Below are 16,393 nucleotides of genomic sequence, written 5' to 3'. Positions count from 1 at the left end.
TTGTTTAATGCTTTCTGGAAATTTTTAAGGCTCGGAAATGTGGCATGGGATATTTTTAGGTTAATTTTTTGGTCTAGGGATTGTTTTGGGTTTTGATTTTTGCCCCCGTTCGATCATCCCAGCCAATTGAAATGTGGAGTACCAGTCCTGGGCATTTGTATGGCAGCTCAGTGGCTTTTTGAAAACTGTGATTTGTGAATTAGCCTGGTTAAGCTGTGCAAAGTTGCTTAGTAGCCGTGCGTCCCTGGAAACGAAAGAAAACAAGATGGCGGACATGTTGACAGTGACGTTTTCTGGAAGCTCAGCAGAAACTATCGAGAATGCTAAGGCTTTCTGGAAGTCAATAAATCCTCCTCCTAAACCAACATCTAGATTAGTTGTCAGTGGAATAAATCACCGCTTAATAACAGCGCCTCATGTTCAGAATGGTTGGTAACAGTATGTTGGTTTTGTATTTCTAGACTGAAAGTGTTGTGAGAAACGTAAACTCTTTTTATTGAATGACGTTTGTTATTTCCTTCAGCGACGACATTAAATAACGCCACTCAAACTCAAAGAGAGTTAATTGAAAAAGGAAATAATCCAAGTAAGTGGACTTGTAACTACGTCGTTGTTACTCATAGCTCGACGTGTACACGTGCTTAGTACAGAGTATTAAATCTTGTAAATATATGACAATTAAATTGAGGTGCACGTTTTTGCAGGGCTCGAGAGACATTTGGAAGATGCACAGAAAAGGAAAGACAGAGAAGAAGCAGATTATGTGCAAAAAATGGTCAGTTTTGGTGGAGAGTAGATGGTGGATTTTAATTTCTACAACATTGAAATTAAACTGCATAGCAACTGTTTCACACTATCTATCCTTCATACAAAAATAGTGAGCATGAATAGACTTTGAGTCAGAAAATGAATGCATCAGCTGTTCACAGTCCCTTATTTTTCCATGTGATTGTCCAGATCCGAGATTGTATGCTTTGATTGAACTGTTGCCCCAGGGGGGGGGGGGGGGGGGGGTACTCGGGTATATTAGTGACGGGGATGTGCGAAGACCTTTTTTGGGTTTGAAATTCTCGGCTTGGGACTTTTTTTGGGTTTGAAATTTTCTGGTGGACTTTTTTTGCCCTTAAGATTAAGTGCTTCTAGTTAACCAAAACAATGGCTGTCTGTCTGTGATTCAAGCTGTCTGCAATTAAACTTGCAAAGGACTGGTGCAAGTGGATAATTTACATGCAAGTTTTTGTGCATCAAGCATTTTATTATTAATTAGCAGAAAACAATTTGATGTATTAGATGAGTAACCATAGTTCGTTCTCGTTTGAGTATTTAAAGCCTTATTTTGTGATATAAAAAGAGACAAGATGTTCCCGTTTTTGGTTCTCCTGAACAAACATATATTGCGCTCGACTTTGAAAAATGACTGCAGTCTGCCTAAAGTTTTGTGACAGATGCACGAGGAATGAATAACGTCGGATGCATGAAATATCTCGCATTCTCTTGGTGTTTTGTACTTTTATTGTTTTTGATGCTTAAAAAATTTGGACTTTTTTTGGGTTACGTTTTTGGCTGGTTGACTTTTTTTGGGTTTTCCTTAGCGTGACGTGACTTTTTGGGGTTTCAAAATTTGGCCTCATTCGCACCTCCCCGTAACTAATATACCCGAGTACCCCCCTGGGACTGTTGCAATCTTCTGAAATGATCATTTTCCTGCTCTGGAAACTGTTGCCATCTTGATTTGTAGTGGTGAGTACAACCTGGGGAAAGCACCAAAACTAAAAACCAAGATGGCAGCCAATCACTCAAATCAAAGCATCCGACCACGACAAGCATGCCAGACAGTGAACAGTCTAATGTATGCATAAACAATGTATACAGGAACTGTGTGGAAATACTGCCAAATCTTTGACAGAGTATGAGTGGTTCTTATGCCCAGGGTGCCAGGTACTCCGGATTTCAAGTGATGGGGATCATCGAATGGGGGCAAAAATCAAAACCCAAAAAAATCCCTGCACCAAAAATTAACCCCCCAAAAAATCCCATGCCAAATTGCTGAGCATTAAAACTTTTCAGAAAGTATTTACTGATATGACACAGAAAAATGAAAACATTAGAATTTGAATATTCATCATATCATCCATAGTTATGTTTTCCGCATCTGGTAGTCATTCTGACAACACTCAAGACACCCAAGAACATCTTCTGTTTCAACTATAACATTATGTAGAATGACGACACGGCCGGGATATGCGGCACTACCATGAATCTTGCCAAATTTCAAACCCCAAAAAATCCTTCAATGATTCCGTCACTTAAAATCCGGAGTACCCCCCTGGGCTCTCATGAAGGGAAAGGTGAAAGGCACCTATTTTGATGGCCCCACATGTTCGACATTTTGAGGTCCCTGAGAGAAAAACAAAAAGTTAAACAAACGTTCTGAGGGGTAGCCATGGCAATAATTTTATTCTAATGTATTCACATTATTCCTGTTCTCATTATTGTTCTCATTAAGGGGAGGGGGAGGGGAGGAGTGAAAGAAGAAGGCTTTCTCTTTCAGTTCAAGTTGCTTCTGTTTATATCTTTCAGAAATCATTCAGAGAAGAAGCTCAGCAAACACTTGCAGAGAGAAAAGCTGAGAGATTAAAAGTAAGTTTTCGATAGAGAGTAACAGAATTAATCATAAAATTTGTGAGAAATGATCGCAGTTTGGCATGACGTGACATGGGCAACCACTGTAGCAATGGCTTGGCTTCGCAAATGAAGATCTATGAAGGGGGAGATCCACCTCGACTGCAAGCACGTTTATGGCTGACAAGGCCAATTCAGGACAGGAAGGCCTGGCCCAGTGGTTACAGCTGAAGGTTTGGTCTGGGTTTGATGCTGAAACCTCACCATTCTTTCTACTTCTTCTTTTATCCTTGAGGCTGGCCCTGCAGGTGCATACACCACTGTTAAATTCCTGAGATTTTCTTGAAAATGACCAAGCCAGAATTTTTTTTATCATTTAACCATTCATACTTGCGTTCATGTTTTGACAGTTATTGTGAGTCAATGTGCAGACTTAGTAGGCAACTTTTTATTTGTCTTTTCCTCACAGAAAGAAGAAATATCACATCGCCGGTTTAAAGATCCAATTCTTGATATCTCGTAAGTGCAGTACTTGACAAAAATCTATCAGGAAATTTTCCAAGAGTGAAACTTGCATGGCAAATTAAATGTCTGAATGAATCCATAATTGAAAGCCCTTCAGAAGTACCTACTACTGTCTAGTCATTGGCCATTAACTACAGAAAGCCAATGCCTTTTATCACAAGAATACCTGGCAGAATCTCACTACTCCAGAGGGTACCGGGAAAAATTTGTATGCCCTACCTCCCCACCCCTGCCCCCCAAACAAACACATCAAATAAATGTATATTTTAAATTACAAGATTTTTTGTATCAGCCGTTCTTTTTGCCAGAATATCTGATGTTCAGAAAGACCTTACCCGAGTCAGAAATTTGTACTAAATTGTGAAGAAAACTAGTTATTTCTTTTGCTCACTTCAAACTTTCACAACAATAAAACAAACTGATCCTTTTTGTTTTTGGATGGGAAAATACATCATACAAAGTGCAAATAAAGACCAGCTAACATTTTTGGAAAGCCATCAGATGCTTAGTCTCTAGGCCTGCAGAACAGGGATTGTTTTTTTTTTGCATTTTTCAGGCAAGTGCGTGGCGAGCGCTGAGCACTATAGGAGGCACTATCGGAGGGGCCCCTCCTCAATGTTTTTATCAACCTAGTTAATAATGGTAATTGAACTGAGTGGAGTGCAATTTGGTCGGAAATCATACGCGTGATTTCAAAATCGAACGAGCGCGCAGCGCGAGTTTGATTTGAAATCACAAGTATGATTTCAGACCAAAATTGCACGACTCAAAGCTCAATTACCACTTTATTACACCTATTTTGAAATCGCAGAGTTTTATGGTCAATTTTAATATTCTATTTTTGTTACTTCATTTCCATTTTGATAGGCTAAAGAAAGGATGCGATTTAGAGCAAAAAATGGTGCAATTGCACTGTTGAGAGCCAATCAGATTGCAAGGATCACCAGTGATTTCAAAATGGGTGTAATAAATGATCAGAAGTAATTTGGCCACAGTAAGGAGATGTGAGTCAGTAAAGAGATTTGACTTAACAATGGCCAGATGACATTATCAAGTGAATTTAGTTGATCAAAAACCAAATTTGTTAAATAAAATTTATCTGTTGTTTGTATATTTCTTGCCTTTGTTAGAGATTCCAGGGAAGCAGATGATGAAGCAGCAGAGGCTATGGCAGAGCTTGATAAATTTGAAGAAATTCTCAGACAAAGAGAAGTTCTGCAGTCACAGCAATTTTAGATCATATTTATTGAAAGGAAAAGTATCACACGGATTTGGTGCAACTTCAAAACCGAAAAATGTTTTTTCCTAAAAAAAAAAAAATGACAACAACAACAACTAAACAATAATTTATTGTTGTCTAGTTTTGTTATAAATAATCACCCCAATGCAAGAGAACTGTTGATTATAGTGCCTCTGGCCAGAGGCAGAATAAGTCGAAATGGATTGAAACTTGAAAAATGTTAGGCTAACGTTTTTTTTAGGTTCTCGCAGTTTTGTTCCCAAAATGCGCTAGAACAGATCACTTTTCAAGAATTGAGTCGATTTCTTTCCTCTCGTTGCTCTAAATGAAGGTCTTACTTCACCATTTTAACAAAAGCGGTCAAGAACCCCATGATACTTCCCCTTAAGCCCAAAGTTTGGTGAAAAAGTTTAAATACTTTTAAAATGTTTCTGGAACTTCTGCAGCCGGCTTAATTTACCGATATCAGCATCCTGTTGGTTGCCATAATAGTGTTAGCTTGCGAGGAATGCAAACCAGATGTTTGGTGAATAAATGTTTTAAAATACTTGTAAATAAAATTAAATAACGTCTACAGCTTTTCTTCTTTTGTCTATTATTTTCCCCAGGGTGCCAGAGGCTTCTCTTGCGCTGCTTTCCCTTTCCGGTGGAAGTCTCGTGTTTCTTTATGCCCCAATATATTTTAGTTATCCCTGCTAGCAGAGCCGTCAGAGACCTCTGCTAGCAGGGAACCACCAATGCACTTTCGAACAAACCCTGTAATTCGTATCCTAGGTTTTTCTATTTGGTCATCTCTTCCATGGACATGAGTTGTTCATCCAGATAAAAAGCCCTAAAACTGACAAACAGCCTTTGTTATGTATGTGTCTTTCCCCGATACTGTCAGTTTAGAACAAGCAGCCATATTAACTTGGCACAGGAGCTCATGCTCCTGCTTGGCATAGGTACCCCGACCACAGGGTGTGCTGCCGGGAAACGCTGTTATGAAGATCATGGACAATAACGAAGCTAGCAAACCTAGGAAAATGGAGCAAGTGATGGACACGAAATTTTGCTTGTTTGGTCGTTAAATTACGACCTTTCCTCTTTCAAAATATATTAAAGTGTTCACCGGTTTTCCCTTCGCAGAGTAAATTTCCTGCGTTTAAATAAACTCTCCTGCACTTGAATTATCTTTATCTTTATTACAATTTAATGGCAAAAAAAAGTTCATACAGTGAATTAAATAGTGGTAACATAATATAAGTTATATAAGTTAAGTAAGAAAAAAAGAGAAAAGAAAGAAGAGAGAGATATATATATATTTATCAAGAGATTAGACTGAGAGGAAGAAAGAGCGAGAGAGGGAGAAAGAAGATAAACTCTTTTATTTTTACGGTACTTTTTTTGTTTGTTTTTTTCCATAGTTTTTGTTTGTTCGCCCGTATTGTATCATATCTTTTTTTTGTTCTTATTGTGTCTATATAACTTTTTTTCTTTCCACAAATAAAATTATCAGCTGTCAACCTGCCATGGGCAAATCTGCAAATAAATAAGTAAATAAATAAAGTGTTTACTTTTATTTTAATTTTCCGACGCGAGTTTCCCGCCATTTCCTTCAGTGTCCTCGTTGTCATGGTATCATCACATTAGTCACGTGACTAGGCGGCCATGACATTTCTCCCAAAACATTACAAGTGATGTCCATGCTCTGAGGTGCTTCGTCTTTCTGTGATCGCTTGAGCGGTAGTTGTTTAGAATATCCGAACTCCTTTGAATTTTTATTTGTGCTGAGTGGAATGACATCTGGCTCGAAGATGTCCTACGACGCCTCTTACGTGAAGGCCAGAAAAAAGTAGGTGATATTTTACAGAAACCCTTGCAAAATGGCGTGAGCTTTACAAAATCTCATTCTTAAATCGAAAGGATTTGATCAGCTCACTATAATCTCGGGACAATAATTTTTTAAGCACTACTAGACCTTCAAAGGTTTGTCTTTGTTAGAGCAAATCTTGATTTCACCTTATTATAAATATGCTTATTATAAAATTTTGGAATATATATCAAGAATCGATTAGGTATAAGCTAAGCCTGACATTTTGTAGGCAATGCTTAAAACTAAGAATTCTTTACAGAAACTTAGATGATCATATCATTTGAAAGAAGATTTTATTAGTTCAATTTTAAGCAAGATGCGGAATTGACTTCTTAATTTGCTGCCCATTCCTATTTGAAAGGGATTTGTAATTCAATTTTGATGTAAGTATGATGTTTAAAAACGTCGACTTGCGATTTGCCTTTGTGAACCGATATATATTTAACTTCATTTTATCAATTACTACATAAATGATATAAATATACCCTTAAACCTCGTAGTTTCAAGTGATGTACATTTTCCTTATTTTCTAACATGACTTTAAAGCACTTTTTACATTACCTTGTAAGAGAAAACTATTTTAGACAAATATTTAATATTTGTTGGCTAGGAAACCGAAAACTAAATAGGAAATCTAATTAACCACTTCCTGCCAGCTGACATTGTGTTCAGAAACATCTCACAATGCACTATGCATTTGAAATGCTGTCTGTATAGAAAGTCAGATCTATCAAGTAGTCTTTGGGATGATGACCAGCCTAGTGAAAAACATGGTAGAGATTATCTCGTACCCAGGTGTTTGTCTTAGGAGAAAACATAAAAATAAAAAAAATGAAATAGTAAAATCAATCACCTTCTCCAATGTGATTGGTCAATGAAAATGGTCAGATGCAAGTCGTGTCAACCATTTTACGCGGCTTTTCAAATCTTTGCTTTGCACATAAATAGACATAGACTTACAATAAATCTATCTTCAGTTGACACTGCTGTCCTCCTGTGAAAGTGGTTTCTTGTATTGATTTAAACTTAATGTTTCATTAAATTGTGACAGGTTCTTATAAAAGTACAATTATTTTCATAGTGTTATCTTTCTGTGCAAAATTTTGCTTGGCAAATTATCTAACTTATACAACTCAAACTTGTACACGTAGGTACAGCGTGCGCACTTTGGCGGCCATTGTCAGCAAAACTTTGGCAGTGGCTTTCTTCTTTCCCAGAAACTTGAAATCATTGATATTTTTTCTGAATACAGCAGATGGAATATTGCTGACATAATTTTATAGCGACAAGATTATCTTGGAAATCCATCTTGGGCAATTCATGAGCAAGTCTTTTTTCTTCAAATGTTGACCATGCTCACTCAGTTGTGCTTTGTGTCACATTCCTCACATATGAAAACAGATTTTACCACAATCAAATCATGTTCTCTCCCAAAGAGTGAGAAGATCTGGGTACAAGATTAGCAGAGGTTTCAACAACTCATTAATAATTCATAAGCCCATTGACCTATCAAATTGTCGATAAAACAGCATGTGCAGTGGTTTTAAAACCCAGTAAAACCTCCTCCTTATTAGTATGCGGTGTTTAATGTTTTTCTCGTATGCTAATTTCCAACGTTCACAAAAGCGTCATTGTTATGAACTCTCTTGACACACGCTTTTCCAGGAATGTTTTTGAAGCCATTCAAAAAACTCGCAGCACATGTCCTATCGGGTCTAAAACCACTCGGCTTCGCATCTTGGTTTTAAATCCTGATAAAACACTGCTGCTCATGTTTTAAACATTACTTTAAATTTGTCACTAACAGGAAAAAATTGCATTGTTTTACAGGGCTGTAAAACAGCTTAAAACTAGTAATGCCCAACAACTAGAGATTGAAACCAAGAAAATGGAGGAGAGGATACGAACTCTGAAGGAACAAATGTTCAAAGAAAAGGAAGAAAGAGAGTAAGATTATTAAAATGTTGTACTCATCTGTGAAACCAGCTTATCTAATCACAAATGAATCTTGACAAATTGGTGATGTTAACTGGCTTGTTGAGTCAGACATACAATATGACAGGGTTCTTAGGGGTTTGTAAGCTTTCATTTAAACCAAAACAGATGCCATAATTGCCAGGTGGTTGTCTTAGCCAGGAATCCCACCATTGTGGCTCAAGTTCTACTCCTGAACTTGGGGTCATAGTTCAATTCTTAGGCCATCCCCAATGAAAACCTGATTTGGTAGAGTAATACCTAGAGTTTTAAGAGCCTGTGAGCTGTTCAGAGCACACAAGAGTAAGAGCCCAAATATAGTCCTAAAGTGTGACGTCACAGATATTTGAATTTTTGAAATTATGGGATTTTTTCATATGATTGGAAAGAGCATGATGAAAAATGCCTACTTGCCAAAAATTAGCATCTTATTGCGATTTGGGGTTTTGCGATTTGTATGGAGTTATCGGGGCATAACAGAGCTAATATCTCGACCCCAGATCGCAATAAGAAGCTGATTTTTGGCAAGTAGGCATTTTTCATCATGCTCTTTCCAATCATATGAAAAAATCCCATAATTTCATAAATTTAGTTTTTATGACATCATCACTTTAGGACTCTATAAGCAAAGTTTAAATTTTCATCAATTCTAACATAAATTTTGACAAAATATTATAATTTTCAAACTGTTCGTGAACAAAGAAGAATCACTTTCATAACTCCATGAGCATACTTTGGAAAAAAGTTACATGCAACTAGCATTTTAAGAATTATGTGGAGAGCAGTTAGGAGAAGGCACATTTTGATGTTAGAGGTCAAAGGGTTAATTTTTGTCCACAGGAAGCTTGGTGGAACAAGATGGGCATCTGGAAAGGCTGGACCACTGAACAGTCATGCCCAGGATGTGCTTAAGAAGAAAAGCTCCAAAACTGATAAAGTAAGAAAACCTGAATGCTGTCAAGATGGATTGTTCTCCTTTTGTTTCTGCTTTAGGACTTAAGATTGATTAAAATTCTTATTTTCACCATTTGCAGCCTCAAAGAAAAATCAAAATTCTTGGCGATGAACCTTTACGTGAGTATTTTTAAAAACAAACAACAAAGTACCCTAGACTGCTCTTAACTAAAACCTCAGCTGTCCCTATTTTTTGTTATCTTGTGCAGAAACAACTTCCTGTACACTTCATTGTATCCTTGTGACAGCCTGATAGTGCATGATGAAGACAATGGCTTTGTTTTATACAATTCTGAGATTTTCTCATAACCTATCTAACTGACAATGCCATAAAATTTCAAATATATCACTCCCTTTCTCCCTAACTGAAGTATGTTAAGTATGTGAAGTATGGGGTTAGTTGTGCTAAAATAATTATGTTGAGTGTATTTCAGGCTCTATTTTCAAATGCAAAATTCCTTCCAGTTATAAGCTTCTCCTGGGAAAATTAAGCTCTCCCCGAGGCCTCCTTGTGAATAAGATACCCCAGAAGTACTTGAATTGAATTTAACCCCAGGGCTTACATTCAGAATTCCACAATGTATTATTTCAATAACCCATGATATATTTATTTCAGAGTCTTACAAAAAGAAGACAACACCAAGGGCTCAACAACCAGACGATCTTGGTTCTTCAGGTTGCGGACAGTGTGAGAGGACCAAAGCAACATTGGTAAGATTATTTTACATGTATTTATGTCTTTTCTCGAGTATTGTTTGATGTTTGAGCATTTTACATGGTACAATGTGAATGATCTTTGAGCTTGTTAATGTTTGACTTTGTTGGTGCTCACAGGTGTGCGTGGAATGTTCCGAGAAGTACTGCGTGAGTTGCTTCATGTCTTTTCATCAAAAGGGAGCACTCAAGAAACACAGTACACAGTCTATTGAACAGGTATGTGACAAATGGATAAGGGGATTAGTTTCTAATGAAACTGTGGTGCTGCTTTGGTGGGGATTAAAAACAAATGTTTGGTTTATTAACGTAGTTGATAACTTAAGGTAACTTGGCCACCATAAAAAGATTTTGAGTGCTGACACTTCAAGTTTTAGCCCTTCGTCAGTTGTTGATAAACCAAACATATCATGAATTGTCATGTCAACTTTACTCCAGTTTGGCATGTTTTGTCGTGTAGATAATGACTTGTGTCTTGTTTTAAGTCTGTCTGTCTGTTAGTCTAAAAGGTGGCACAACATTGCAGGTAACAGATGCACAACAAGTTGCAGTTCACGTTTAGCTGAGACACAACATGATCAATGATTTGACAACATTATTCTATTTGACAGTAACGTTGTGGACAATAATACATCATGTGCCATAGCTGCAATCAAACAGTCAGTTTTGGTAGTATTGCATTGCTAATTGCAATATGTTATTTTTAACTAAGGGAAGTAACATAATACTATTTTTGTTTTTTTGTTTAGTATGAATCAGCACAACTACAGCAAAAAGACATAAGCACTGCCAATTACAGCAAGCCTGAATTATCACCTTCCAAAAATGTCACAAGGTAAAGTAATGTTCGATTGTTAACTGTTTTGAGATGTGAATGACTAAGGTTGCCACAGGGAAAAGACCGAGAAAACAGATTTTTTTCAAGGCCAGAAAAAGTAAGGGAATTTTCGTCAACTCAAGGAAATTCCAAATTCAGTCAATGAAAAGAAAGGGTAAATATTATATTTTTGGCCAGCCATATGGTTTGTGAAAGATTTTTTGTCTACGCAAAAATTATTTTTATGCTGCTTCAAAAAATATTTTGGTATCCTTGTTGCTGGCTTCATTGCCAGAGGATTTGTCTTAAATATTGTGGTCAGCAAAAAATTAGGGGAAAGTCAGGGAATTTTTGTTAGGGACCTTATGAGACGATGATGGCAATGCCAATGAAAATGTCACTTAAAAATAGATGTCCTATTCTATGTTATCTGATTGACTTTGTGATTATTACAATCCATTCAACTTGCACAATGGAAACGAATAATACAGGAACATGATTAGTAATAGCAACAGCATTCAAGTCCAGAAAGAGAATGAATAATTCACTGTGTGCCCATGTTCTCCTCAAAAAAATTGAATTTGGTTATTTGGCTTCACTGTCTTGCAGTGGTTGTTAAAGAAATTTGCTATTTTTAACGCACCTACAAAGCCATTGCTTAGCTCATTAAGCCTTTTGCTTTCTTGACATTCTCATTGCCGTCACTGTCATGTTTTTGTAACGTCCCAGTGGAAACCCTGTAAAGATGTGCTGTTGTTTGTTGGGTTAGAGCTACAATTTAAAACTTCTTATTTTTTGCTTACAGGATGACTAGCCAAGCTCAAGCAAAGTCCCCACAGGTAAGATTGCTTATCCTTTCTTGCTAGAGTCAGATGTGTAGTTGTAAAGAATGCAGCTCAGGCATTCTTAAAGGGGCAGTATCATGGTATTTTTAGTAACACATTGAAAATCGGAAAGACGCTGTTCGGTTGATAGCAGCCAAGATATAATGACAAAATTCCATTAAAAGACTATCAGAATGCAAAGAAACTATCCACGGATATTTTCGCCAGCAGATGACCAAGATAGAGAGGGGTTCAAATTTGAAAACGTCTGGCGGACATTTTCAAATTTCGCTGTTGTAACGCACTAAATATCGCCGGTTGTACTATATTTTGGTTCAACCCTATGTCTTAGAATCACTATTAATATTTCTTTAAATTAGCGATTGAGAAATTAATTAACACTGTATTCAAAGTTTAAATTTAGTAAATTTTGGCCAAAAATCATGAAATCTCCCATGATACTGCCCCTTTAAGTGTGAACATTCCATGTGGAAGTTGCCAGGCACTTACTCTCCTAGCATGTTTTTAAGTCCAGGGAGAAAGTCTGTCAGTGTGACCATCCATTTACATTTACGTAACTTAGGTCAGTAAAATCTGTAAAGATATTATACCAACTTTAAAATTAAATAACTTATATGTAAAATCAGTTAAATTAAAAAACAAAATAATCATAATCATAATAATGATGGTGATGGTGATGGTGATGGTGATGGTGATGGTGATGGTGGTGATGATGATGATGATGATGCTGATTTTAGAAACTGTTAAACAGTAATTTCCTGTCAATGATAAACAAATCGCTCCGCTATAACCACAGAGCAAGGGTGAATAGAGGTTGTCATTATAACGTCATGATGTTAACAATGCTGCACTGTTTTTTTCTATTTTGTACATAGTTTGGTGATTCCACAAGACAGCATGGTGGAGCCCTTTTAGAAGGCTCATATAATGAAGAAGAAAGTGCGCAGTCCTTTGCCCAAGCACTAATGGAGTGGAGAAATGCTGGTAAAGAAGAAAAGATGTGGACGAACCCAACAGACAACAAAAGTATGTAACTTTTAAATTTTAGAGGTTTATTGACTGAAATTGTTGAGCTTTGAATGAATGTGAAATGGGACAGTAATTGCACCATCAACGTGTGATTGTATTCACAGGATGCATAGATTAAAAGGAGCTGTCAGTTAGGAAAATGGTGTCATGACATTTTTTTATTGGGGCTTCTGGCGCTTCCGATTCCAATCAACTGGTTCATACTTGATCACAAGCGACGGAATCTGAAGGAGAATAGGAAAAAAAAGAAAGTTTAACGTTCTAATCCTTGTGGTTCCAATTCCTCTCAGCCCTTCAGTTGTACTAGAGAATTTCCCCCTTTACGGTTTTGGAATAAAATATTTGAGTGTAGTATTGTCATTCATATAAAAGCTAACAGTCAGTGCAGCGAGCATTCCCGTGGGTTTTGCCACACACTAAGTGGTTTGCAACAAAACTTGCAGAAGTGTTCGCTAATGAAAGCAAATGAGTACTGCAAAGTTCTTGTGATAAAGTAGAACCCAGTTAATGCGACCACCTTCGGGCTGTGAAAATGTGGTCGTAATAACGGAGTGGTCGGATTAACGAGATTGTAAAACTAAGGAAATGACTGGACTTTTAATTTGTTCGGGGCACAAAAAGGTGGGTGTAAGAACGAGGTAGTCGTAAGGCGGGGTTCCACTGTATTGTTAATTTTTTTGTGTGACATTTTTCAAAATAATTTCGGAGTATTTCTCATGTTCTTGTCTTGTTTGCTACCGAGAGGAGTTATGCTAATGGTGTACTGTTTTGATTGTGACTACAGGTAATACTTGTGAGACAAGCACCACTCCTGAGCCACAGAAACAGCTGGAGGTCAAACTAACCTTTGGGCCAAACAAGTGTCTTAGTTACCTTGACCGCGTGTTATTGAAGAAGCATCATGGCGATCCAAACTTCATTTCACAACTCACACCGGGCAAGGAAGGTAAAAACAAGGGCACAAAACAAATGACATCAGACAGTACTCCTCAGAATGAATCTGAAAACGAGGTGGGAACAAACTACAGAGAAATCTTCCAAAGTCTTGGAGCACCAAACAAGAAAAGACCTCACGCTGCAGAGACTGTCCACCTTTCCAAAGGTGTGGTGTCGATTGAAGAGTTGAATGACGAAGATCCAAGTGTGGAGGAGACAACTGCTTGTATTGTAGAGGAGGAGGACACACACACCCCACCCCAGGGGAGGCCCGTCTCACGCTCCGGGAAGGTCAGTATTTTGTGTATGACCCCCTCTGGACATTTTGAAGCTGACAGTGTGTCCCTAATGTCTTATACGAGTCCCGCCTCAGATCGCTCATCAAGGGTAGGGGTCACGGGAGCTGATTCTAATCTGGGACAGGGCGTGGCCAAGAAGTCCTATGTTAACGATGGCCTGGAAAGGGTGTGGAGTCCCCAGCCCCGCCATGTTGGTTTAGCAGATTTTTTCCTTGCGGGTGTTAAGGATGATTCACTGGCTTCAGGGAGAACGTCTCAGCAAAGAGTGACAGCCTTTGGGCCGGCTTCAGTTAAACCTGAAAATCTCAGCAAAGGCCTGTTGTCACAGAACGTCTGGAAACCGCACGAGAGTGTTACTGAGAGTGAAGAAAGTAAAAAACGAGAGCTGGAGGGAAAGCAGGAAGAAAGAAGCGCCAGTGGAGTGCGTCAGGAAAGCCCCCGGCCTATAATCCCTCTCTTGCGTGAACCCGGCATGTCAGCCAAAAGCCGCGATGACAGACCAGACTCTAAATCCTCTACCATAGCTTTGCCAGTTACGTCTGATCTCGAGTATGATGCTAAGATTCATGACTTTGGAATTGTGGATTTTTTGAAAGCACAACCAAACTTGCCCAATGGCTATGAGGGCTACAGCCTAATCCACCGCGTCTCCACGGTTTCTCCTCTCACTCTCAGCTCCAACCCGCCAGTCTTTAACTGGTCGGATGACAGCGATGATGAGTTCTTAGAACAAATCTGCGCTCGATCTTCTCAAGATGAGCTGAGAGCGGACCAAGACGAGGCTGACCGCGCGACCTTGACCGACCTGGCCTGGGAACTAGCCTCGACCACAGGCCGATTGACTCAATGTGAATTGGACGAGGAGGAGAAGGAACAGGGGGAGGGTGAGGAGGGATTTGACGAGGACAGTATTGAGAATAATGACTTTGGATCGGGTTTAAGCTCTAGTGAGGAAGATGCAGCTAATGAGACTTACAGCGCCAATTTGAATAAAACCAAACACGAAAACGAAAATGCTTTGGCTGAGGCAGAGGTCCACGCACTGAAATGAAGTTGGAGCCAAAACTCACAAGTGGGATCGTTTGATAGCACTTTGCACGCCCTCCTTCTGGCAGCTGGCTTACAATGCTCGTGTAAACTGTGTTGATTTCGAAAACTATAACGTTTGAAGGAACAAACGCTGTTTCAAAATGTTACAAGGGAAACCAGAGCTGGACATTGTTTAGTCCTTGGTACCGACTCTCGCGTGACGAAGATGCGGAAAATATAAAGATACCTATAGAAACGATTGCTGCGCAGGTTGAACTTGTTTACGACAAACAAATCATCTAAGCGAAAACGTGATTAGTTATGCTGAGGACGGACGAAATCGAGAGTACTTGGTTATGAGAGTGTATAGAAGTAAGTAGGCAAATGGCTCAGTACTGAGTTGAAGCCGGAGATTTCAAGCGCTTTGAAGCGCGCATGAGCGGATACAAGAACGAAAGAGGAAGAGTACAATGTGAAGAGTCGCAGAGATTACTTAGAAGTCGCATACGAGTGAGAGTTGACATGAATCCGAACTCTGAAAGCGTAAAAGAGTTGACGAGTTTGCATGAGAATAAGTGTATTTTTCAGTAGCTAGATGTGCAAAACGTTTACTTACATAGAGTATTTAGAAAATGTAGTTACATCAGTTATTCGCCGATTGTATATATTATATATTTGGGATTAAAACAGAAAGCGAATGCTCTATATATCTTAGCGTGGTATGGTTTAGTCACCAACTGTATAACAGCACCATTGAGTCAGGAGCACCCAACGGATCGTTTCGGTAAATTATCTGTTCGGAAGGCCCTTAATCCCCTACAATTTTCTCAAAATAATTTTCGCCTCGAACTTTCGTGATATGGGAAATTTAAGGCCTGGTGTTTTCGGATTGATAAAAATGTCGTTTCGGGTACCGAAAAAAGGTCAGCTAAGACTTTCGGAAAGGAAATAAGACCTAAGACCCCTCAGTTTTTTGGGAAATGGACAAAAATGCCCTAGTAATTTCGAAAAGACTCAAGTTTTGGCCCTAGAATGACCGAACAGATAAAAACTATATAGCGCAGCTTTAAATGAATCTACAGAGCTTTAAAGGCACTCCAGATAGCCTAAAATAGCGTTTCAAAGGATCTGAGAGAAAACTCCTATTGGGTGCCCCTGATTGAGTCTTCTCTTCACTGTATGATCGTAACTTGAATTTCCAATTGTCTAAACTTGTTACGGCACCCTCCCCTCCCCCTATTAAGCCTGGTTCACACTTGTGAGGTAGCGATAAGAAATTTTTAGGACAAGACGTTCCCATTTAGTCTCCCTCACGGACGCCCTAATTTTGCTCGTCACGCAATCTTTCCTCGACGTCTCGTACCGTTGGGGAGAAAAGCTCGTACCGTTGAAGAGAAAAGATTGCGTGACGAGCCAAAAGAGCGTCAGCAAGGGAGGCTAGTTCCCATTCTGAGAACACCTGAGTACAAGGTGACATACCGTACGTGTGAACAGTGCTTTCGGAAGAGAGAGCTGAGTGTAAGATTTGCCTCTAAACCACATCTGCTCCCTCTC

General features: G+C 38.7%; 2 protein-coding genes across 2 annotated transcripts; both read left to right on the top strand.

Moving 5' to 3' along the window:
- The first annotated feature begins 153 nt into the window (after positions 1-153).
- On the top strand, positions 154-4,959 carry LOC146451917 (uncharacterized). Its single transcript, XM_085098310.1, has 6 exons — positions 154-428; positions 524-586; positions 705-775; positions 2,581-2,640; positions 3,092-3,141; positions 4,278-4,959. Exons 1-6 carry the CDS (start codon positions 266-268, stop codon positions 4,381-4,383), a joined length of 513 nt encoding a protein of 170 aa, XP_084954436.1. The 5' UTR covers positions 154-265; the 3' UTR covers positions 4,384-4,959.
- Positions 4,960-6,025: 1,066 nt separating this feature from the next.
- Positions 6,026-15,544, top strand: LOC146451916 (uncharacterized). The gene is made up of 10 exons (XM_085098397.1): positions 6,026-6,221; positions 8,073-8,189; positions 9,057-9,153; positions 9,251-9,290; positions 9,787-9,881; positions 10,005-10,103; positions 10,634-10,719; positions 11,507-11,540; positions 12,422-12,572; positions 13,360-15,544. The coding sequence occupies exons 1-10, from the start codon at positions 6,166-6,168 to the stop codon at positions 14,859-14,861; spliced, it is 2,277 nt and encodes a 758-aa protein (XP_084954523.1). The 5' UTR covers positions 6,026-6,165; the 3' UTR covers positions 14,862-15,544.
- The last annotated feature ends 849 nt before the right edge of the window (positions 15,545-16,393 follow it).

This window comes from Pavona decussata, unplaced genomic scaffold, assembly GCF_977016875.1.
Source record: "Pavona decussata unplaced genomic scaffold, jaPavDecu1.1 SCAFFOLD_381, whole genome shotgun sequence".
Lineage (NCBI taxonomy): Eukaryota > Metazoa > Cnidaria > Anthozoa > Scleractinia > Agariciidae > Pavona > Pavona decussata.
This window is presented reverse-complemented; position numbering and strand designations above follow the sequence as displayed.

Bases quoted from the DNA above. Each gene is read 5' to 3' on its own strand.
- LOC146451917 (XM_085098310.1), top strand. From the start codon at position 266: ATGGCGGACATGTTGACAGTGACGTTTTCTGGAAGCTCAGCAGAAACT. The intron at 776-2,580 runs GTCAGTTTTGGT...TATATCTTTCAG, and splicing joins CAGATTATGTGCAAAAAATG to AAATCATTCAGAGAAGAAGC. The intron at 3,142-4,277 runs GTAAGTGCAGTA...TGCCTTTGTTAG, and splicing joins GATCCAATTCTTGATATCTC to AGATTCCAGGGAAGCAGATG.
- LOC146451916 (XM_085098397.1), top strand. From the start codon at position 6,166: ATGACATCTGGCTCGAAGATGTCCTACGACGCCTCTTACGTGAAGGCC. The intron at 6,222-8,072 runs GTAGGTGATATT...ATTGTTTTACAG, and splicing joins TACGTGAAGGCCAGAAAAAA to GGCTGTAAAACAGCTTAAAA. The intron at 12,573-13,359 runs GTATGTAACTTT...TTGTGACTACAG, and splicing joins GAACCCAACAGACAACAAAA to GTAATACTTGTGAGACAAGC.